At 36.1% G+C, this 23,548-nt stretch overlaps 1 protein-coding gene across 1 annotated transcript in view; it reads left to right on the top strand.

The window, feature by feature from the left end:
• Nucleotides 1-23,548, top strand: part of LOC113229940 (voltage-dependent calcium channel subunit alpha-2/delta-3) — a 131,037-nt gene that overhangs the window by 96,078 nt on the left and 11,411 nt on the right. Inside the window, exons 4-18 of the mRNA XM_026463631.1 lie at nucleotides 70-292; nucleotides 3,447-3,578; nucleotides 4,436-4,713; nucleotides 14,907-15,020; nucleotides 15,403-15,598; nucleotides 16,437-16,573; nucleotides 17,455-17,535; nucleotides 18,317-18,397; nucleotides 18,825-18,899; nucleotides 19,017-19,031; nucleotides 20,332-20,442; nucleotides 21,239-21,336; nucleotides 22,111-22,226; nucleotides 22,600-22,645; nucleotides 23,371-23,543. Coding sequence (XP_026319416.1) covers nucleotides 70-292; nucleotides 3,447-3,578; nucleotides 4,436-4,713; nucleotides 14,907-15,020; nucleotides 15,403-15,598; nucleotides 16,437-16,573; nucleotides 17,455-17,535; nucleotides 18,317-18,397; nucleotides 18,825-18,899; nucleotides 19,017-19,031; nucleotides 20,332-20,442; nucleotides 21,239-21,336; nucleotides 22,111-22,226; nucleotides 22,600-22,645; nucleotides 23,371-23,543 — 1,876 coding nt within the window. The remainder of the gene's footprint in view (nucleotides 1-69; nucleotides 293-3,446; nucleotides 3,579-4,435; nucleotides 4,714-14,906; nucleotides 15,021-15,402; nucleotides 15,599-16,436; nucleotides 16,574-17,454; nucleotides 17,536-18,316; nucleotides 18,398-18,824; nucleotides 18,900-19,016; nucleotides 19,032-20,331; nucleotides 20,443-21,238; nucleotides 21,337-22,110; nucleotides 22,227-22,599; nucleotides 22,646-23,370; nucleotides 23,544-23,548) is intronic.

Genomic DNA, 23,548 nt, shown 5'->3' with positions numbered 1-23,548 from the left:
GTTCATCATAATAGCATGAAAGTTACACTTAACAGTTCGTGTGTTTGACAACAATTGTTTTTGTTGCAGCGCATTATGGACTCAGCCGAAGCAGCAGCCCTGTCAGCCAGCGGCAGCGACGGTTCCCCAGGATCGTACTACGACGCGCGCTGGCTAAACGTCCACACGGATGATGGCACGCTGGCTGCGCGCGCAAGAAGACTCATTCTTACACCGAGTCGTCATTTTGATCATATTGCTGTGAATACCAGCTACAGTGCTGTGCTTATGCCGCCTTATATTAATGTGGAAGGTACAATACCAAGTGCATTATAATTATATTCTAATAAAATAACAAAAGTTAACGAGAAACCTTACCCAAAATCGACCCCGTAGCAGACAGCAACAGTAGAGCTCGTTGTGAAAGAATTCGTCCAGGGAAGTACTGCCACCTTACCTATTTCTGCCGCCAAGCAGTAATGTCAGCATTATTGCGTTCCGGTTTTGAACGGTAAAGGGTGCTGGTGAAATTACAAGCACATGGGTCTTGTCAACTTATGTCTCAGGGTGACGGGCGTAATGGTAGTGCGCCTCAGATATTTGCGATTTAAAGCTCTGAGTGCCACTGCAACTGTTATGGACAAGCGTGTAGCTTATCATCAGGCGCATGACTCGTTCGTCCCGTCACTTGATATTATAAAAAAGACCCTGAAAGGAAGCACATTTTGCGTACAACAAAACTACTTTTATGTCATTAATCGGTTTGTAGATACATGTTTCCGTACTCAAATTAAAAATACTCGAACTCCTATAATGCCGTTGACATAATTTCATGAGTCAACCAGGCAAAATTATAAACACCCTGATTAAAGTTCCGGTGACTCAATGCTGACAACTACCACGAACAGGCAACATGATTATATAAAACTGCTTAGTCATAGTTTTGTCGTTAAGTTCATATTAATATAAAATTTTACGGTGCTTTTTCATTCGAAAACAAGAGGTAACTCTTGTTAATTTAGTAAATAATTACTTATCAGATACGAAACGCGTAATTTACAATTTTACCTAAACGACAGGGCTACAACGTTTGTCTCTCATACTTAACTAATGACACGTATATCTCTACCTACTGAAGTCGACAACAGCCCGGGGGTGGAATGATTTATGAACTTTGACATGTTCCTATTTGTTGCTTACACAGAGTCACTGACAGGGTTCCACTATTTTTTGGTGAAATTATACTTTGTAATTAAATTATGATTGGTCATTATTTCGTCGGTGTTTTGTATAAATATATATAATAGGTATAACTGACAATTCGAAAAATTGTTCATGTTTAAGGTTTTGGTTTTAATTTAGTTTAAGTTTTAAATAAATTTAGAACAAAACGTAAACATTTTAAAACAGTCATAACAACAAATTTCGAAATGTTGCTTACGCCCTTTCTACAAAACACTGACGAAAACTTACATTCACTAATTTTATGAATATATTACATAATAAATGACTAGATAACGTTTAATTCAATTATTCGAAACATAACCATATCCATTATAGGTCTGCAAACATTGTTTCTATATAACATATAAATGTATATCTGTGATCTGATACGTGGCAATCTAATCAAAGTCGAATTCTCCATGGTATGTTTGCATAGACAACATTTATTACCCTAAATTACTACAACGCTTGGTCATAGGTTCGTACGTTTATATCTAGAATTGTACTTTGTGTTACAAATCCAAATTTCATTTCATCCAGATTTCAAGTGTAAATTTATTTTACCTATGGAATCAATAATCTTTGACTAAAAGCATAATTAAGCGGGCAAAAAGTCTAGATAAGCAAGCTAGTAGAGGTGTAGTGGTTCAGCGCGAAAGCTAGCGGGTTGAAACCCACGCTGCAGTTTATGACACCCGGGTTATTAAAGCTCGCAATGTGGTAACGCTCTGAACTTCGATAACGAACTAGCCGGTCTGAAGTCTCAGCTGACATGTGCCGCCACAGCACCGGCTTCATTTATTAGTTTGTTTCTTGAAATAATTTGGAAATTTATTGGACAACCCCAACCGGATTATTATAGGCAGCGGACCATCTCAAAAGTGATCCACCTTTATGTATGTGACCTTGTGTTACTCTTTGGTTGTTATCTGCCAAACTTTATGCTGGCTTAGCTCTATTGTCGCAGGTGCTCTGACGTTATAGTCTCATGTCTTGGATACTACTTATTACGGACCAGTGTGAAGTGGTTGTAACGATTGTTTTGAGGCCTTTGTAACAGAAATGTGTTTATTTCATAAGGTGATGGCGCGACTACCTCCTTTACCCTATTAACGAGGTCAACAAATTCCGGCAGCCTGTTTATCCTTTGCGAGAAAATAACGCCTCGCACATGCAAAGGTAGTTGTTTCTATCGTCAAAAATTCGTCACTGTCGCTATCGCTGACGGTTCTCTAGTTTTTGTGAAACAAAAGTTAAGTTATTTTTTTCTCGCGCGGAATGGACTAGCTCTTATTTAAATTTTGCTTAAGTTTAGAGTACTTATCAGTCGCCGGTGGGCTCTCCGTGAGGTCATTTCCTCCCTTTGCCAAGCGCTGATCTAATTACAAAGCGATCGTGTATAATTTCGTGGAATCGTCTTAATGCTGGATACTTGAAACTGCGCCTCCGCTTGCGCAAACCAAATTTTTTGCGTCTTCCATTAAAAATAAGGGTAGACAAACGGCATCTCGTTTCTCGGAAATATCTGTACGAAACCTGCAGTATGATGGTACACCGAACTTCCGTGAACGTCTTCGGACTGCCACCACCATGCAAGCAACTCTTTTAGGAGTTTACTTTGATATCTACTTTTTATGCATATAATTATGTGGAATTTAGTACATGCTTTTCCTCATCTATTTTCATTGTAGGTATTAAGGATAATGATCAATTGTAAAGTACATTTGAGTTTAAATCCTAATCAAAAGTACGTACTAATTTATTTAGAAAAGCTCAAGAAATTTTCAGGAACTCCGCGTACTAATGGCGCAATAGGCCATTCCGTCGTTTCGCGTCCATTTGACAAACCATAGTAGCGGTCGAGCCATTAATTTTTCCACCCGCCGGCCTAACAGAAAGCAATCACGGCTGCCCAATGAACCAAGTTTGCCAATTACGCTTCTTTTAATGGGTAGTTAAAGAAAATTTGCCTAATTGTCCCACACAGTGCCAACCGTGTCCCAGAGTCTGTTAGTACCAACTAACAAATTGCCTCATTCATAATTCATAGCCCTGCACTTTTTTATTTCAATCCAAAGCCATTTCCTGGATAACAATATAACAAGCGTAATTAGTGGCAGTTTCCTCATTAGTGGTACGTACGTACTAATAGTCCGGAAGGACATTGGACAAATTAATTGATCAGTCTTGTTAACAATACCACAGTTGCAGAATTAATTAAATTATTTTTGTTTTTCACACAGATTTCGAAGTACAAAACCAAATCGCGTGGTCGGAACATTTGGATCCATTGTTCGTGAACAACTACGAAATTGACGCATCTCTTTCGTGGCAGTATTTTGCTTCATCTACTGGGTTTATGAGGCGATATCCAGGTATGTTGACCAAATAAAAACCCATTAACGTGTCACCCATCCTTAATGCACATGGTATTACGAATTTGGTAAAAAAAATATTTTTCTTTTTTAAATACACTACAGTACCAAATTTGTTTGAGATACTGTGTCTCTACATAGAATGCATAACGGACTAAATTTAAGGAAATATTTGTACTAAAGTTGTACTACAAAATTACTAACTACTCTGTGGCCGACCGGTTACCATGCTGATCTGCCACGCAGTATCCCGGGTTCGTTGCCCGGGCCGGGAAAAATATTTGTATGGTCTACATTTATTTCTCTCGTGAGTTTGGGTGTAATTTGTGATTTTCTATGTGTCAGTCCATCGCACCCGGGACACAGAGTTTCCCTAGTACGGGGCTATGAATGTGAGCGTTATTATTATTATTATTATTATTATTATTATATTCATTATTATTATTATATTTATTATTATTATTACTACTACTATATCTACTTGGTTTAAAAAATAGTAACAATAAAATAAATATAATAATATATCTTCCTTTTACAATTGAAAGATTAACATGCATAAAAATGCTTGCGAATTATATTTATAATAATAAAATAATAATAATAACGCACACACTCAATATAGCCTCGCACTAGGGAAACACTGTGTCGCAGGTCCCATGGACACATACATAGACAACCACAAATTACACCCAAACTCACGAGATAAATTAATGCAGGCAATACAAACATTTCTCCCGGCCCGGGAATCGAACCTGGGGCCTCCTTTATGATTTTTAAATGTTGCTATTATCCTAAGACAAAAAAAAGAAAAATATACATTCAAAATGATAACAATTAAATTTTTGGCATTTTGGCAGCAATGTCGTGGCCACCAGAAGACGGTTACTCACACCACGCAAGAGATTTCTACGACTTCCGATCTTCCAACTGGTTCGTCGAGGCAGCCACGTCACCCAAAGACCTGGTGATCCTTCTCGATGACTCGGATGACCTAGGCTCTTCGTACTGGAGGTTGGCGAAAGCGACAGTCTCAGGGATTCTGGATACGCTCGGACCAAACGATTTTGTCAACGTTTATCGCTACAGTGACACGGTTAATGAAATTCACCAGTGTTACTCCAAGATCTTGGCACAAGTAAGTTTTTATTTACACACGTATTTTATGTCCAGATTTACAGACAAGAGATGTATTTTCTTTTCGCTGTAGCAGCACCATTATACTTAATTGTTCCCTTAAAAATCTCGCAGACATTTCACCGTGTATATTTTTTGCGAAGACTCGAGAGTAACTGAAATATCACTTATACTGAGTGAGAGAAGCGCACTCCATTTTACTTGAATAATTTCCCTTAGAAAAAGATATTTAAACGATTCGTCACTAAGGGTACGGTCGCCATAATTTATGTACACTTCTTTTTATTTAAGAGCGAGGCTGTTGTCGGTGGAATAATCGCCAATCTCTGTTCACCGCCTTGAGTTTGAGTTTCTGCCATGACACAGCATTAAGTTTTTCCCTTATTTGATTTAAATACAAGTAACTTGAAAAAATATCTCGTCCTTCCAAAAAAAGTGCAGTGTCATATTACATACCAAATTAAATTGTGCGAAATTAAAACTCGATTTTCATATAAAATATGAATTAAAATCTTAAAATATACACAAACAAACATTATTATATATATTAGCAAACGTTTCATGGGTAAAATATGAGTACCATTCAACAAAACGTAACACATGTAATTGTAATTATTAATACAAAAATCGAACACTTAGAAAAAATTCCTTCGATCCGGCCGGATTCGAACCGACGTCTTCTAGCAAACTGTGCCAGACGCTATGCCAACTAAACCACGGAATGAACCAGCGGACCTTACAGATGGCGCTACGACTAAAAAAAGTTGTTGAAAACCAAATACAAAGATAAATATAAAATAGAAAAATTCGTGAGGTCCGCTGGTTTGTAATAATCTTCGTATTAATAATTATAACAAACTAGTGGAGTAATTTCTCAAAAAATAATTGAATATCAATTCAATAAAATTTAATAATATAATATAATTATTATATATAAAATATATAATTGTATTTATAATATCTCTAGACAGACACATTAATACAGACTTCTTGTTATCTTATGTTTGGCATTCATTAAATTATTGTAGTCCAGAAGTAATTGCCGCTACCCGCGTCACTAGTAGTAGCCGCCATGCTGACGTGTGGGACTAAATGTACTCACCGATTGTGGCCCAGAATACGCCAGATGAACAGAGGATGTGAATAGTACGCCATTGTGAGGGGGCTCTTTTCGAGCATTTCTAGAAGCAAGCTCCTTGTGAAAGAGTTCGTCCAAGGAAATACTGCCACCTCACCTATTTCTGCCGCCAAGTAGTAATGCTCACATTACTGCGTTCTGGTTTTGAAGGCTAAGAGTGCTGTGAAATTGCAGGCGCACTTGGCAACTTATGTCTCAGGGTAACGGGTGCAGTGGCAGTGCCCTTCAGATCTTTGCGACTTAAAGCTCTGAGTGGCACTGCAACTGCTATGGACAAGCGTGACGAATTTCACCAGGCGCACGACTTGCTCGTCTTGTTACTTGGTGTCATAAAAACCCCAATACCCATACAAAAATGTCTTAATATAGCGGACGCGTCTTCAGCATCTTACGTAAAATTTCGACAACATGGCAACAACGACAACAATATACCTACTTTAATTCTTTCTTTCTTTATCTGACATCCCTATCGTAATCTGTTAGGGCAAATGCAGACATAGCGTGCGCGGGCGTGCATTAGGCGATACGCAGGCGATACGCGTCCGTCGGTACGCACGCACCTTAATGGATTCTAACGGCAAACTTTAATGTGCACAACCATTAACAACGACTATTCAAATCCTTACAATGGCTTTACGAATATTGTAAAAACATATAAGTACTTAAGAAATATGGAATCGGTCATTTTCGTTAAAATGAAATGAATAATCTGAATGAAATTAAAAGTAATTGTCAAATTTTATATTAATACTCTTTTGTCTCACATCACATAAAGAAACTTGTCTTAGGATCGTATTCCAGAACTCTACTCAACCTGACTTGAGTATTGAGTAGAGTTCTGGAATACGACCCTAAGAGGGAAGAATAATAACTGTCGCGTGGCCGAAGAAAGATAGAAAGACAATACCGGTGCTTATTTTTTAAAAAAAGGTGTTTTTTTTTTAAGCACAATGGCTAGCAGTTTATCAAGTAACAAATACTGAGTGTACTAAAATATTAAACTCAAAACATTAATCTTATTATAAAAATCATTCTTTGAGTGCCTCTCAAGCAAACAAGTGTTTCTGCCATTAGAGTATATCTGTGTACGTGCTGTGATTGCCTTCTAAAAAAATACATTTTCTTATGGAAAAACATTAATATATTTCGCAGGCGAGTTTTGTTGGAGGTTTGTAGACGAATATTATTATAACAGGAATTAGAACATTCTACAATAAATATAGGGTCAGGTGGGGTAAGAGGAATACTGGGGGAAGAGGGATTTGAAGCCTTAACTCATAAATTAAGAGTTTAGTCTCTCAGTCAATAAAACTACGAAACAAATTAATTTAAACTATTTTAAGCAGATGTCGCTACGATACTTCAAATTCAAAACGCGGAACAAGTAATTTGACTGCTGTAAAATATGTGAAATATTGAGAACACGTGGTATACATTACCTTTATAAGAAATACAACGATTGTTCCTCTTACCCCATATTTTGGGGGAAGAGAAACGTTGTCATAATTTGCACAATTTCGGTAAATACATCGTAAGCATTGACTTACAAATAAATGGACGACGGGTCTAATACAAAAACCACGAAAAAAATGTCTCAAGTCAACCTTTTCGAAATTTAAATTGTAATGTCATCGCAGTATCGCGCTGTCAGTAGAACAAATGAAGACTAAAGCGGGGTGTCGCGCTCTGTATACGATTTTAGCGCCTTACAAGTGCGGACACTTTTTAGCGCGGACCCGACGTCCATTTATTGTAAGTCAATGATCGTAAGTATTGAATTTAAGGTTATAATCAGGTTATAATTGTTAAACATGTAAAGCCGATAAATAAAGGTAAGTTTAGTGTACTACAAAATCCTTATAAGACGTTATCTGTTCTTTCTAGAGCTCAAAACATTTGAATCAAAATAAAATATGCTCGTCTTACTAAACTTTTCGCTACCTGTAAATATTCAGTAGTATTCCCACGAAACCGTTCATTGTTGGAATTATTGACTAATACATAATTATTGGACATTGTTACGGATTTTTTGGGTAATATATAATTTACATGCGTGACGCAAGTGGGATCCTTGTAATTTTAGTGTTAACCTCGTACCTACAATGACATTTGTTTGTTATGGACACATAACAAAAAGAATCTGATTATAAGACATACAACATACAATTATTATTTATCAGGGAACGCCTGTTTTTCTTTCATGACGGACGTGATACAAAATAGGAAACGTCTGTTTAATTTTCGTACATATTACTTAAGTCTACTTTTCAGTTTTTTGTACTATATTTTTGTAGCGTTAAAAGTATCAGCTTGGGTTCGCCGGTGTAGGTCGTAGCGCACTCGTAGCTAAATATAGTTTACGCGTAGAGCGTAGCGTACTACGAAGTAATTATATGAATTATCTCGTACCTTTGAACAATAACAAACAACAAACTAAGCACGTTTCTCCTGTAAGGAAAACGTTTATGCCACAGACTCAATGCAGGTTGGGTATTTCACACTTTTTTCAAGGATTGTACATACTGTTACTCAATTTGCAATTCTCGATACGTCTATCGAAGAAATTATATGCAATGAATACCCACTCAGTTGTTCAGTTCATAAGTGTCATTGAGACAAAGTTTCTAGATAAAATCTGTGACGGCACAAAGAAGCGAGGCCATGTCAGGTGGGGGTGCGGCCGCACCCTTATCGGTTCACCTGCAACTTTGCCCCCGGGCCTTGAGACTCGATGGGTACCCGAACCACTTACTTTATAACTGACAAGATTGAATTGGAACGTGGTATATTTAAAAAGTTTTGAGTGGTGAATATGGAATTCTCTTGAGTTAATTGAGGGGTATATTCTTGTTAACTGATTTTTAATATTACATCCGACTACATTAAATTGTGGCCAATGACAGAAAAATACAATTTTGTTTAAAAGTTTGTTCTCACAATTAATAACTACTTTATCTATGAAAATAGATCGTAATACGGTGAGAGTAAGAAAATAGGTATTATTTCACTGTGCCAGGTGCCAGGGCATACATTAGGCAGACAAATATAGTGAAGCCATATTGTCTATTAAACTTAAATTAGTAACATTACAGGCATATGGTACTTGTCTACTTATATCTAAGGGCATTGTCACCCTTTACATCTTTTAAATGTAAAGCTCTGTGTGGCACTCTATGTGCTATGGATAAGCGTGACTCCTGTCACCGCGCGCACGACTAGTTCGTCTCGCCGCTCTGAATAGGCGTGTCGCTTAGCGACTGACGCGTGACGTATTTGACTTGACACTTAAAACCATAAAAAAACACTGACATGCACTACCAAATAATTATTATCAGAAGCATTGACTTACAATTATATGGACGTCGGGTCCGCGCTAAAAAGTGTCCGCACTTGTAAGGCGCTAAAATCGTATACAGAGTGCGACACTCCGCTTTAGTCTTCATTTGTTCTACTGACAGCGCGATACTGCGATGACATTACAATTTAAATTTCGAATAGGTTGACTTGGGACATTTTTTCGTGGTTTTTGTATCTAATACAAAAACCACGAACCCGTCGTCCATTTATTTGTAAGTCAATGATCAGAAGACTATAAGGGACAGACAAATATGGATCTAATCAATGAGTCATTAATTTAAACGCGGTTATAGTGTTTTATATTAATAAAAGCGAAGTCGATATCTCACACGTAAGTTGTTCTAAGTCAAAATACCATTTTTTGCTTTGTTTTATCGAAATATTGTCAAAATAAAAGAGAAAAACACCGAATGCGATAATAATATTTTCACAGCGCCTAAACTGTACTGTATGGTTCTAAGATCATTACCCACAATCGAAGCAAAAAATTAAAATCTCAAAAATATGCCACCGTAGCCTGTCCTGAAGTGCAAAAAATTTTACTACTACTACTACAGTCGCTAAAGTTAGCGAATTATCATTTAACCGATTTTTTCCACTATGGTACGATTTTTTTTAGTAGCAATGGTGGTCCTTGTGAAAGAGTTCGTCCAGGTTAGTACTGCCACCTTACCTATTTCTACCACCAAGCGGTAATGTCAGCATTACTGTGTTCCGGTTTTGAAGGGTAAGGGTGCTGGTGAAATTACAGGCACATGGGACTTGTCAATTTATGTGTCAGGGTGACGGGCGCAGTGGTAGTGCCCCTCAAATCCTTAAAGCAACTTAAAGCTCTGAGTGGCACTGTAACTGTTAAGGACAAGCGTGTAGCTTACCATCAAGCGCACGACTTGTACGTCCCTTCAATAGATGTCATAAAAAAATTAATCATAATTAGACATCCAAAATGTAAACAAAAAATGATGAATCATGAAATGTCATTGTCAAAGTGGGAACGCAGGTGTAATAAAATTTTAACAAAATATAAGAAAGGGAGGAGGTTCTCAATTTTAATTATCTATTACAAAATATTGACAACAAGTAAAAACTTTAGGACAACACACAATAATTTTACAAACGCGTCACGAAGACAAGAAAATATCGAGTTCCAGACACGAAGCTCAAATAACATTTATGACACGACAAAATGGCGGCACAAAAAATGTTTTGATCCCGATTGTGTTACCAGTGTCATAAAATTATTTACGACCTTAAACATAGTCTTTTATTATAATTATTTTGTAGGACGAAATTAAGTCAAAATATATATTTCAAAATGTGAATTGTTCGAAGTTACAACTTGAAAATTGTTTTAACGTTTATTATCGTCAAAAATAGTAAACTGTATTATGATTAGTATTTTTTGCTCGGTTATCCGTTTTATTTACATCTAATTATGATTCATATTAAAGACAGTCAACTTTCAGAAACCGAATATCTACGGAACGCGCCCCCTCTCGTTTAACGACAACTCCGCTAATATACGATCCTGCAATTACCTCTCTCGGCAAACATTCCCCGTTTATGTCCCGCCAAAATGAAACCTTGTATATTTAAGAGTTGTTACACACATAAAGCTTAATAGCCATATTCGTATGTTTACTCACATTAACAACTTCCGAGTTTAATGATCTAACGCCTAATATTGGAATTATATAACTTATTTTGTGCTTGAAAAGCGACACCGTTTTACGATTTGAGTATCTACATTGTTAGGGGCAAATAATAATTATTGTATTCAATATTTACCGATAAGATTTTATTATGAAGTACGCTACTAAATGCAATAGATAATTAATTTGATAGCTTTAAGAATTACTTAGTTTTATAGGGCTTAGACATGTCGTTTCGATCGACTAATTTTTTTCATAATAACTTATTCTAATAATTTATTTTATTATAATATTTTTATAAATAAAACCGACTTCAAAAGTTTGTGAAATTAGATCTATTTGGAAAGTGTCATTAAAATCGGTTAATGTAAAGTGGATGAAATCCAATAAACTGGATTCATCCCCTAATTTGCCACCCTTAGAAGTGGAATACTTTGTAGCCCCGTTGCAACAAAACAAGGATCAGCGAAATCGGTTTACAAATTCCGGAGTAATCGCGTAACATAGACACAAAAAAAAATAGCCAGATTGAGAACCTCCTCCTTTTTGTGAAGTCGGCTAAAAATAAAAGTTTAAATTTGAAACATAGTCTCTTCGAAATTCGTTTCAAATTTGTAAATTGATATTCTGTTCCACAAAATCGAATTTTAAAGTATTTATTCACTATAGCTCTTCAAATGCAACTAATATAGTTAAGTAAATTCTTAAGCTTTACTGTATAAGTTATTAAGAAACCAGTTAACAAACAGCTATGATTCATAGTATCATATCTTAATAGTGGTGTTATAAACATGTGCTTCTACTTCCGCTACTACGGAAGTTCCGCACACTTTTTCACGTGTTTCCGTTTTTCCTTCTGCAACTTTTATGTCGGAACTTTAATCGGAAGTTTACAGCGTTCACGATGGATGTGCCGCGCGTGCGGATTGCTTGACGGTGAGGCGCGCGTTTTTTAACTTTTTTTATTTAAGCAATTTTGTATTGTGTAAAATGCAATTATGAAACAAGAGCAAGTGTTAGGAACTATTTCGTTGATATCTTCATAGTATTGTTCCGTTTAGATTTACTTTTGGCATCGGTTTCCGTTTCTGTTTCCGTTATGACACTTCCGTTGCATCTACGTCATAATATGTTTGTGACGATACATACTGCACATAAGAAAATTATTAATAGTAAAAGAAAACTACAAATTGCTCCTTGGTAAATGAAGACGTAGATGAAAATAGATAGGTCTTGATTTGTGACATTATTTTTTTTGTGACGGTGTAGTCAACGATGTAGCATGCAGACCAAAATAATGCATATTTACTCTCGCCTAGATAATGTAAATGATAACTTTTAATTTAAAACTGACATTGCTTAATAATTTTGAATGTTGATTCTATCATAATCATTTTTTCGTTTCTAAATTAAATACAACGTCACTATACTATTATTTCATTTCTCATCTCAAATAAAAAGATGTATAACAGGTACTCATTTTGAAATAAAATTTTAAGCTTTTATTTGTTTATGGCACACACCAACAGTTACTACAATATTTAATGTAGGTATTAATACATTTCAAAAACTTAGTCTAATTGCGTAACTAATTATAGATGAGCACCTCAAGCAAGAAAAAATTTTTAAATAGAGTTGAAAAAGTATCAAAAATAATTTTAAAACTAATAAAAAAGAAATAATTTAGGAAGAATTTTTTCAGATGCTAAATAATAAAAAATGCTATGTGCCCGAATCAAGAAAGAATTTTGTTTCTGAAACCTAGCAGTGAGTGAACGAAAATATCCGCCTGTTTGAAGCAGTCATTATATAAACTAGACGTACGAGCTATGGGGCAATTGAAACCTAATACGACGGGTGGGTGAAAAAGCCTTTTGTGAAATCTCCGAAGCCTGGCGGAAATCTTAAAAATCTTAAAGTTTAAATTATCAAGCTGTTGAGGACAGTCAAACTTATTGTGAATATACTTTTATTGAAAATAGACTACAGTAGTCATTCGCCAATATAAACAAACTCTGCTCAAACAAAATAAAAAAAACCTGCTCATTCACACCTTGAATGTAAAAAAGAATACAAAATACGACATATAGGTAAGTAAGTATATTTTTCAAGAAGTTACTTTTTTGGCTGTTAATCGTTAGAGCAAATTTTTTTTCGAGATTTTGAAACATCGATGTTGCAAACCCTAGAGCTCACGATTCGTAGGTCAAATACACAATCGAGCCAATGTTTTCGAGCAATTAATGTTCGAACTAATGGCATTCTATCTCAAGTAGGGAACCCCTTTAAAAAGCCTAAGTTATAGCGTTCAGGGAATAAGTCTGCCGACAGGTAATTAAAATACGCGCTTCCGACTATTATGCAATATGCAGTCTCAAAGCGTAACTTTTTGGACGGAATCATTTTCAAATAAAATTAATGACATTTCTGCTTTAGAACACTCAAGTTTAGTAGTTGAATTCTCTATCTAAAGTATACACAATTTAAGCATATACCGTAAACAGTCAGCATCCTTGACCGGCAAAGTTATAAGGCCGAACCGCGCCTAGCACGACCTCGCCGCACTAACTCATCTACTATGCACAACTGCATTCAACACGCAAGGCTGTTCGCTGCAACTAGACGCTTTTCAAACAACTTCTAATTACGTATTTACCTCCTGTTAGTATCTGAGTCATAGACAGTAAAATTGCTGTGCTAAATTTTGTAATACTTAACCTACCGTTACTTTGGTGGATTTTGCAAGGGATAGTGACTAAAGCTCCGAAAAATATATTAAAAATGAGCTTATTCAAAACTAAGCTACCGAAAACTCTTGTGCAAATAAAAATAAGGAAAAAACACAAAAATCTGATAAATCTTACTGACAATACTACTGTTTTATTGCCCTGAAAACTATTGTTAGCCATTTTTATCGCAAATCACCTATTTATACATTTAAAAGAGAACATCTGATTCGGAGGGTGCTGGTTCGTATCTTGCCGGATTGACTGAATTCTTCTTAAAGTATCTTTGTTATAATAATTGGACGTAGTTAAGCAAAAAGGATCCATTCCACAAAATTATCAAATAATGAGTTATATGTACTAAACTGTTCCTAAAGTCTAATCTCTTAGATCAGCAAAAAATCCAACATATAAACATAAATAAATATCTCTGGAGTTACATGACATTATAAGTTTTGAAAATAAAACAAGAGTGAGAATCACTTTTAAACTTCAAACTGCCATATCTCGAAAGTCAGTGGATGTGGATTGGATCCTTTTTGTTTAACTACGTCCAATTATGTATGATTAATTTTGTCGATATATTCCGTGTTTGTTTTTCAGTAACTTATATGAGTTAATATATCGCAGCTTAGAATTACAGTTAGCTTAGTTTGCTCCAATTTTATGTGTTTTACGGAACCATTATTATTCCCTTTTGCCAATTACAGGATCAAAAACATAACATCGCTTAGTAAACACTTCCATCCTCTAAGAGCAAAGATCACAATACGTCAAAATAAAACATGAAAATCAATAAAATTGTAAAGCCAACACACATACAATTATTTATTATACATAAACAGAGCGCCTATTACTAAGAAAAAACTGAAAAAATCTTTTTTTTAATATAATATAACGTGTCGGGACGAACAAGTCACGCGCCTGGTGGTAAGCTACAAGCCTGTTCATAACAATTGCAGTGACACTCAGAGCTTTAAATTGTTTAGATCTGGGGCGCACTGTCACTGCGCCCGTCACCCTGAGACATAGTTGACAAGTCCCATGTGTCTGTAATTTCACCAGCACCGTTACCGTTCAAAACTGGAACACAGTAATTAATCGGAATGACATAAGCGGTATTGTTATTAAACGACGATAAATATACAGTATTGAAACAAACATATCATAAAACAAATCCAGCATAAACTTTTATTATATTTTAGTTTGATGAGAAATGAGTGGATGATAAAGAAAAATATCAAAATCGACTAATTTTGTTCATAGAATCTTATCCTGAAAAGTGGTCAATTTGCATATGTATAAGTATATGTATTTTTAGGCTGTTCCTGAGACAGTAAGAGAGCTAAAGATTTCTCTATGGGGCGCCGAGCAAACTGGCGGTGCTGCCAATTTGACTGGAGCCCTTACAACGGCGTTCGAAATTCTACATCGAGTACGTACTATATTTGAATATTCTGTTCTAAATTCTTAAGGCGCCTTCAAATTAGACGCTCATAGAAGCGCTGCAGGCGCGCCACTGTCGTTACGCGCACGCCACTTTTGCAGTCACAATTAGTGACTGCAAAAGTGGCGATTCGAACTAAAAATTACTGAAGCGCTACAGAAGCGCGGCGGCGTCTGATTTGAAGACGCTCTTAGTCTGTGTTTTTGAAATGTAATGGTTGTTTTCACAAAAGTATCTTCTTATTTGCGATTTATCCTACATTCTGTTTTATTTATTTATTTATTTATTTATTTATTGAGGAATGACAAACAATTTTTACATGCGCAAGCAATACACAATTTAGAATTTTGACAAAAATCTTGTTTTTTAGTACAACCGCACGGGTCAAGGTTGCCAGTGTAACCAAGCCATAGCAGTAGTGGGCGCAGGCGGTGGCGCCGGTGGAGTCAAGAGCGTATTCCGCAATTGGAACTGGCCGCACATGCCCGTGCGCATCTTCACTTATCGAGTAGGGGGAGACGCTACAGCTGGACATAATTTAAAGGATATGGCGTGCACTAATAAAGGTGAGAAAATACGGCTTTTAAAAATTCTTTAATTTATATAACATCACAGAATGTTTTGATATAATCTAATGTCCACGTGAAACTATACAACGAACTGACTTGATATCTTAATGCTTAGCAAAAAGGTATAAGGTCAATAAAATGAAAAAATTAGCAGCCAATAATTTATCAGCATTTTTCGTCTCGCGTGTGAAGCATAGTTATATTTCAACTTTGTTTTTAATTTATTTTTTTAGTACTACTAACATAGTTTTAAGAATCACACTGTTTTAACTAAACTGGACTGTTTATTGTCTGACAAATACAGCGAATTATTATTATTAATTATACCTTTTTTTTTAACCAACTTCAAAACATTGCTTATCCGATTTCGCTGTGTTCGTTACGGCGGCCTGCGCAACGACAATTAACATGCATATAAAATTTTCGTCAAAACGAATCATATGAGCCTAAGCACATGGTAACTACTGTACACTATTCAAGAGTTCCTCTCATTCATTTCCATTATCAGATCAGCTCTAGGTTACCATAAAATTTTTCTGAAATCGGTTAATGGAAAGTGGATGGCATTCGATAAAGCGTATTCGTTCCTATTTTGCCACCTTTAGAAGAAGCATATTTTCTTCAAGTTTGAATGGGACCAGTGATGTACCCCCTTGTCCAAGAAATAAAGAATCATCGAAATCTGTTCACAAATGTCGAAATAATCGCCTAACATACACATAAAATATAGTCGAATTGTGAACCTTCTCCTTTATAAATGTCAGTTAAATAGTTAATTTCATAATTTTAACGGCACCACCTGTACAAAGTGCTCAAAACCTGATAATATTTTCAGGATTCTACGTGACAATAAACGAACACTCTGAAATCCGATCAAAGGTGCTACATTTCGTGGAGGTGCTTGCGCGACCAATGGTCATGTACCAGACTATGCATCCAGTGCACTGGAGTCCTGTTTACGTCGGCGGCAGGGTACGTTAAACTTCCGAAACAGCGTATTCCCTGTGGACAAGATTGTAGCAGCTTTACTGAAATAGTTAACCTGCCTGTTAGACGTGACTATAATAAGCGTATTTTCTTTACGGGGAGACAGTCCTAGGCTAAAAATCTTTGGATATCTTTAATAAATATTGTTGACCTGTGTGTACGTCTCCGTATATTCTAAAAAATATTCTGAATTTATTGTAATAAAGATAATACCTCTAGCAATGCCGTGCTGTTCTATTCGGTGGTGTGGGAAAAATAGCAAAACATGTAATTACAAAACAAACGGAATACGGAATCACATTTCATCGGTAATTAAATATTAAATAATGTAATTTTGCAAATTTTCGTCCATTATAGCTCAATTTATATATATAATTAATAATATAGCAAAGCTCAAGTTAACTGGTCGCTTTAAAGTGAATCAGTTGACGACACCCGTCAATTGTTTCGAACTCGGACTAGCCAATCGGAGCGCAGTTGTCACAGTAATGATATGGCGAATAGTTTTGAAACAAATTAAATGACATTTCGTCTCTATTTCTGGTTATATACTCGATGATCTCACCTGATATAAAGTGACGTTGAGGTCGACGATAGAGCAGGCACACCTAAATAATGCCTATTCACTTTCGCGTTAAAAAGGCCCAATGTATTCCGTTCAGGGAACAAGTCTGCAAGCAGGGAATTCCACTCCGTAGCCGTTCGCCATATAAATGTGGCAACGATTTTCGCGCGAATCGTTTGACTGTCCACATCTGTTTGTTCTAACCGATATTTTGTGCGTGTTTGTTTAGCGTGAATAAAAGAAATTAATTTAAAAAATTTAGAAATACAAAACTGATTCTTAAAGCAATCTCAAATTACAGAGTAGCAGTTTGGCAGACGATGGGATGGGTCAACTGATGACTTCTGTCACCGTACCTATCTTCGATAGGAGAAACCATACTGTAAGTTCTTTAATTCCTATCTTTGACATTTATTTTATCTTGACTCTAAAGGGTACAACTTTATTCAGTTGTGCCTTTTTTGTGTTATTTATTAAGTAAGCATTAATTATTAAACGAAGTTACCTGTAAGTGAAGTTCGATTATAATTATACGAAGGTATTCGTCCGAAGAGATTAGCATAGTATGCGATAGTATATACAAGTACTATGCTAATCTCAAAGTTCGAATACGAGTATAATTGTAATTTAACTGCGTAATAAGGGCACAGATCCTTATGTTACTAAGTAAAATCTTTTAATATTAGTGCTTTTATTAATAATTCATTCTGTTTATAGATGTCACTTGTGCCTTTAGAGCTTACTGTACTACAAAAAATTAGGTAGATTACCCTTTTTTCCCGACTCCGAATATGTAGGTATATAATATAACCAGTTTCGATCAATTATGTTATGTAACTGCCTCTGTGGCCGAACGGTTACCATGCTGGACTGCCACGCAGATGTCCAGGATTCGATTCCCGGGCCAAGAGAAAAATTTGTATGGCCTACATTTATTTGTCTCGTGAGTTTGGGTGTAATTTGTGGTTGTCTATGTGTGTGTCCATGGCACCCGCTACACAGGGTTTCCCTAGTGCGAGGCTACGAATGTGTGCGCGTGTGTGTGTGTGTATGTGTCTGTGTGTGTGTGTTATGCCTTTTTTCTGTCTGATGGCAGTGTTGAGAAAATACAATACGTTCGTGTACACTAAGAAACTTTTAGTAACACATTTATTTCTTCGCAGCAAAGAGAAGCCAACCTCTTAGGCGTAGTTGGTACTGATGTTCCTGTCGATCAAATAAAGAAGCTCGTACCACCATATAAGGTAAAAATTATATATTAACTCATTACAGTAGCAAAAGCGATCCTAGCCAACGAAAATGCCAAATTATTTTTTTTCTTAATTTTTACACATTCACGTCTATGATTCCACCTGGAACCGCAAATTGGCTTCCACGATAAGTCCACGTATACCTATGGAGCCGCAACTACACACCACTTCAATGTCAAATATTTTTATTGATCTCGTAGATCAAAGTCCTGAATTTTTTAAACTTGTGAATTGGGTAGTCTTTTGTAGGCGGTGCAATTTTTCAAAAAGAACTAAATAATTTTGATATATTATATATTAAAAAAATATACATATGTCAGAGTAAAAGACAAAACCAACACTATTTCACACAAATTCTGGTGGAATTTCGGCCTTTGTATCGGAGACTGTGAACGTGTTAAAGGTTGTCTTTTGTTCACAGTTAGGCGTAAACGGCTATTCGTTCATGGTGGATAACAACGGGCACGTTTTATATCATCCGGACTTGAGACCACTGGTAAGATATATATTATATATAACGTAGCTTCAAATTCGTTATAAATAGCGACGATATTAATGTCGCTAATTTAAATAACATTTACATAAATATTAATGAAATATTCTTTTATTTCAGCATACCAACGAGGAGGTAAGATTTAGTATAGTCAAATAATGAACTATATATAACGCCAGATTTCTTAGACAGTCCATAATAGAAATTAATATTATCTAAGTCTCTTGATTAGGCCTTCCCTGTCTGTTCAAACGTTGATGTCTTTGTATATTTATGTCAATAACTTTATTTGTCACGAAAATGTATTAGTAAATAATGAAGTCGGCGTAGTCCTAGTAAGAAAGGTTGACCTTTACATCTAATTCTGTGATTGTGAAATACAAAGATCAAACACACAGAAAAAAATTTTTTTTCATCGACCCGGTGGAACTTGAACCCACGTCCATACTGCACCGTAGCATTGCTCTTTACCAACTGAGCTACGGGTCTTTACATCTGTCATCTGACTCCCATCTCACCTGAAGGAAAGTGACGATGAAGTCGACGATGGAGCATGCACACCTAAATAATACCTATTCACTATCACCATGAAAAGTTAAATAAAACGAATTTTTATACATCTTAGTTTAATGAAACTTGTTTTTTTGGATCCAAATCGCATATATGCAAAATAAAGATTTACGTGGATAAATTATATTTTGCTATTTGCGGATTTCGAACGTCGTATTGTACGTCTGGCCGCACCCTGAGCAACAATCGGCGAGTACTTTCCTGGTGAAATTACAGGCACATGGGACTTGTCAACTTATGTCTCAGGGTGACGGGCGTAGTGGCAGTGCCCCTCAGATCTTTGTGATTTAAAGCTCTTAGTGGTACTCGTTTGTCCCGTCACTTGATATTATAAAAAAAATAAGCCTTACACCAATTGGCTAATAATAATAATAAGGAAGTTTAACGTATGAAATAGTAACTTTGTTTTTAAAAAACAATACCATTTATCTAGTTTTTAAGCTTTTGCTATTGTTATACAATGATAATGAAGCTACAAGGAGCCCAAAACGTTGGTTTGGTTTTGAGAAAACGAGTGTATGCGATTTAGATTCGAAAGAATACTTTTATTTAAAATATAGTTACAACAATTATTCATTTTGACGACCTCCTTGATCGAGTGGCTTGCACACCGGTTTTCATGGTGTCGCCATCTCTGAGGTCCCGGGTTCGATCCCCGCTCGGCTCACAGTAGCAACTAACTTTTTTATATTATCTCGGGTCTAGGTGTTTGTGGTATCACTTTTGTTTCCGATTACCATAACACGAGTGCTTTAGCTACTTACTTTGGGATCAGAACAACGTATGTGATGTTTGTGACTTTATTTTTAATAGAGGTTAATTAGTTTTAAAAATAAAATTCTTTAAGTTTTATTTTTAATTTCAGTACACAGAAACACTGCGTCCATTATACTCAAGTGTGGACGTCACAGACGTGGAGCTCCTCGTCGATTCCGATGAGAACTCAAGAGTCAATCTCACTGGGTTATTGCTGGATGTAAGTTTGCACTACACAACCGGTAGTGTAGTTCTGGACGTTGAATGAAAATTGCCAGATGAAGTATAATTCCGTAATAAATAAGCCGTGGTAGTAGGCTACCATAGTACCGTCTCTGAAGCAGAGGCAATTGGTTGGTTCGAATCCGGGGTCGCGCCTTTGAGTTTCTCGAAATTTACCATGAGCTTTTCGATGAAGGCAAACACGATGAAAATTCAAAAAAGGTTGTTTTCCGAGTGTTGTAACCCTCGGAAAACGTGTTAAGTCCGCAACCCGCAATGGGCCAGTTTGGCGGAGTATAGCCTAAACCAGGGCTTCTTAACCTGTGGTCTATGGACTCCTAAGGGGTCCGTGTAATCAACGTCAGCGGCCATGGCGAGCCTGCCTAACATAATGCATTAATATAAAAATTGGTATACAATATGTTGCGAGCAAATCGGTAACGTGCTGCGTGACTTTTTGAATTTTCGCGCGGCCACCATTATTAGAGCGAGCAAGACGCACGTCAATGCAACCCACGAACCTTTCTTCCTCATCTTTTCGGAAAGGGTCCGCGGGCTCATGACTAGAAAAAGGTTAAGAAATTTTTGGCCTAAACCCTCGCCTGAGAAGAGACTCGTATAAATGGGTTGATGATGATGCATAATTCCGTTTCAAATACTATTTGCCTCGTAAACGTCTAATTGAAAGACAGTAGAAGTTGATTTAACTTTGGCCCTTGATGAAGATGCCTGTTGATAAAACACTTTTTTAAGTTATAAATAAGCTACTAAATTCATTATTCTTGCATTTTCAGCTGCGACATGATATGATCGAGCAACGGGAAGGCGAAACAGAAATTGCTGTCAAAGTTCAGTATGACAATATGAGACGAGTCGCCACTAGACGTCAAAGGTGATAAACATTTATCGTTAATTTCTAATTATTAATGAACCAATAAATAATATAGATTAAAATAATAAAATACATTGCATATACGGGAATTTAAACAAAGTATTCATAAACATGCGAGCTGTTAGAACGATCTTGAGCCTATCTATTTTAACTACCTCCGTGGCCGAACGGTCACCATGCTGGGCTGCCACGCAGAAGTCCCGGGTTCAACTCCCGGGCCGGGAAAAATATTTGTATGGCCTACATTTATTTCTCTCGTTAGTTTGGGTATAGTTTGTGGTTGTCTATGTATGTGTCCAAATCCATGGCACCCGCGATACAAGGTGTTCCTACTGCAGTGCTGTGAGTGTGTGCGTTATTTATTAGTTAGTTATTATTAAATTACCTCAAACAAAAATAACAAATTTACGTTTTCGCGATTGCTTCAAATGAAAAAAAATTTTTTCGGATCTAAATCGCGAATATTTGTTTTTTATTTTTAATCAATAAAAAACAATATATTGTTGTGAAAATGAACAGAAAATACTTTCCTTTTCTTTTCGTTTTGAGTTTTTTTATTTTATTTATCAGGATACTCACAAATTACGAACCTATTATGTATTAATTCCTAGATTATGTTCATTGTCTGTGGCTGAGTTCCATTGGTACAAAGTAGAATCAAACTTAATTTGTGTGGATCGCGCTCGCAGGGTATACGTGATACGTCATAAGGTCTTCTTATAAAAAGAATCGCATACTTAAGTTTCTCTTAAAACATTTGCATTTATTTTCCAGGTATTTCTACAGTCCTGTTGATGGGACGCCATATTCACTAGCGGTAGTTCTCCCTGATGGCTACGGCATGTACGAACTACAGGCTGAGCAGGAAGTCAAACATAGCACTGTTAATGGTTTGTATTTGCTCAAAAACAAAATCATATAATTCTGCCCTTTTCCCAATGGGATAGGTTAGCCTCTCTGTGGCTACAACACTGACACACGTCAGTGTTCCTCGTCAACAAGCATCAATGATTTAATACACGCTTGTCAGTTAAGGGTTCTGTTGACCTGGTCTTTGTCTAGGATGTTCTCAATTTGGTCGTAGTAAATTCGCGTTGAACGGCCCTTACAAACTTACCCACTCCCACTAGCCCAATAAATCTGTTTTGTCAATTTTGTTTCATTGTTTTTGTGTGCAATTTGTGTAAACAATCTTAAGTGCTCAGTAGATAATTAAACTAAAACGTATTTAATATTATAATCTAATTTCGATTTTCTACGCAGTGACGGAATTCTTCAAAGGAGAAAACTGGAAAGTTCACCCAGACTGGTAAGACTTACTTAACAATAAATGGGTCAATCAACTTCTTTACCGAAACTATGGGAAATGTATTTTTTTAACAATGGCACTGGGTAATTCCACTCGAAATTAATGTTAGAATTGCCGTTATGCTTATGAATTATTTTTGAAACTATTCATGAGAAATTTCAACTTTTCCCTGTACCTGCTATGTCTTACATTGGCGTAACGTATTGATTTTTTTATAAGCTGCTTCGTTCATAACCAAATAGATGATCAGTCTTCAATAAATTATTTGCCATTACGGAATACTATTTGAAGGTTTATCTCTGATGTTACCAACCACATTACAGACTATATATATACCATGAAAATGGAATACGTTAACATTTGTAGAGGTCCGATTTAGACTCAAACAAACAAATCCTCGAACAACAAATCGTATACCCGTTATTTTAGTTATTATACATATATGTCCTGTATTTAGATCTGCAGGAAGAAATTTCTTTTAGAAATAAGCAGAACCTTTTGTTTGTATTTGCCTTTTATTAATTGCGATTTGTGTGTTTTTCCTATGCAATAAACTATTAAATACAATAAATAAATCGAAGGTCTATTATAAATTACAAACATTTTAACCAATTTTATTTAAAAATTCATACTCGGCCGAGTTTTGATAAACAGTTGATTTACCAAAATACGTCATGAAGGCTTCGTATAAAAAGAGTCAATCATATTATGTATCAAATTCCCAGGGTATACTGCGAATACGCGTCGACATCAGAACAAACGTTTAATTCTCCTGAAGAGCAGTTACTCCATTTTCTATCAAGAGCCGGCCGACCTGGCTGGAAGTGGATGTCCCTGCGACCTAGGGCTCTGATGCTGCACAACGCACATAAGAAGCAGGAGCGTGACTCCTATTATTGTAAG

The sequence above is a fragment of the Hyposmocoma kahamanoa genome, unplaced genomic scaffold (assembly GCF_003589595.1).
Source record: "Hyposmocoma kahamanoa isolate Upper Pololo Valley unplaced genomic scaffold, ASM358959v1 63, whole genome shotgun sequence".
In the NCBI taxonomy this organism is placed as follows: domain Eukaryota; kingdom Metazoa; phylum Arthropoda; class Insecta; order Lepidoptera; family Cosmopterigidae; genus Hyposmocoma; species Hyposmocoma kahamanoa.
Note: the sequence above shows the minus strand (reverse complement) of the source record. Positions and strands in the feature narration are given on the sequence as shown.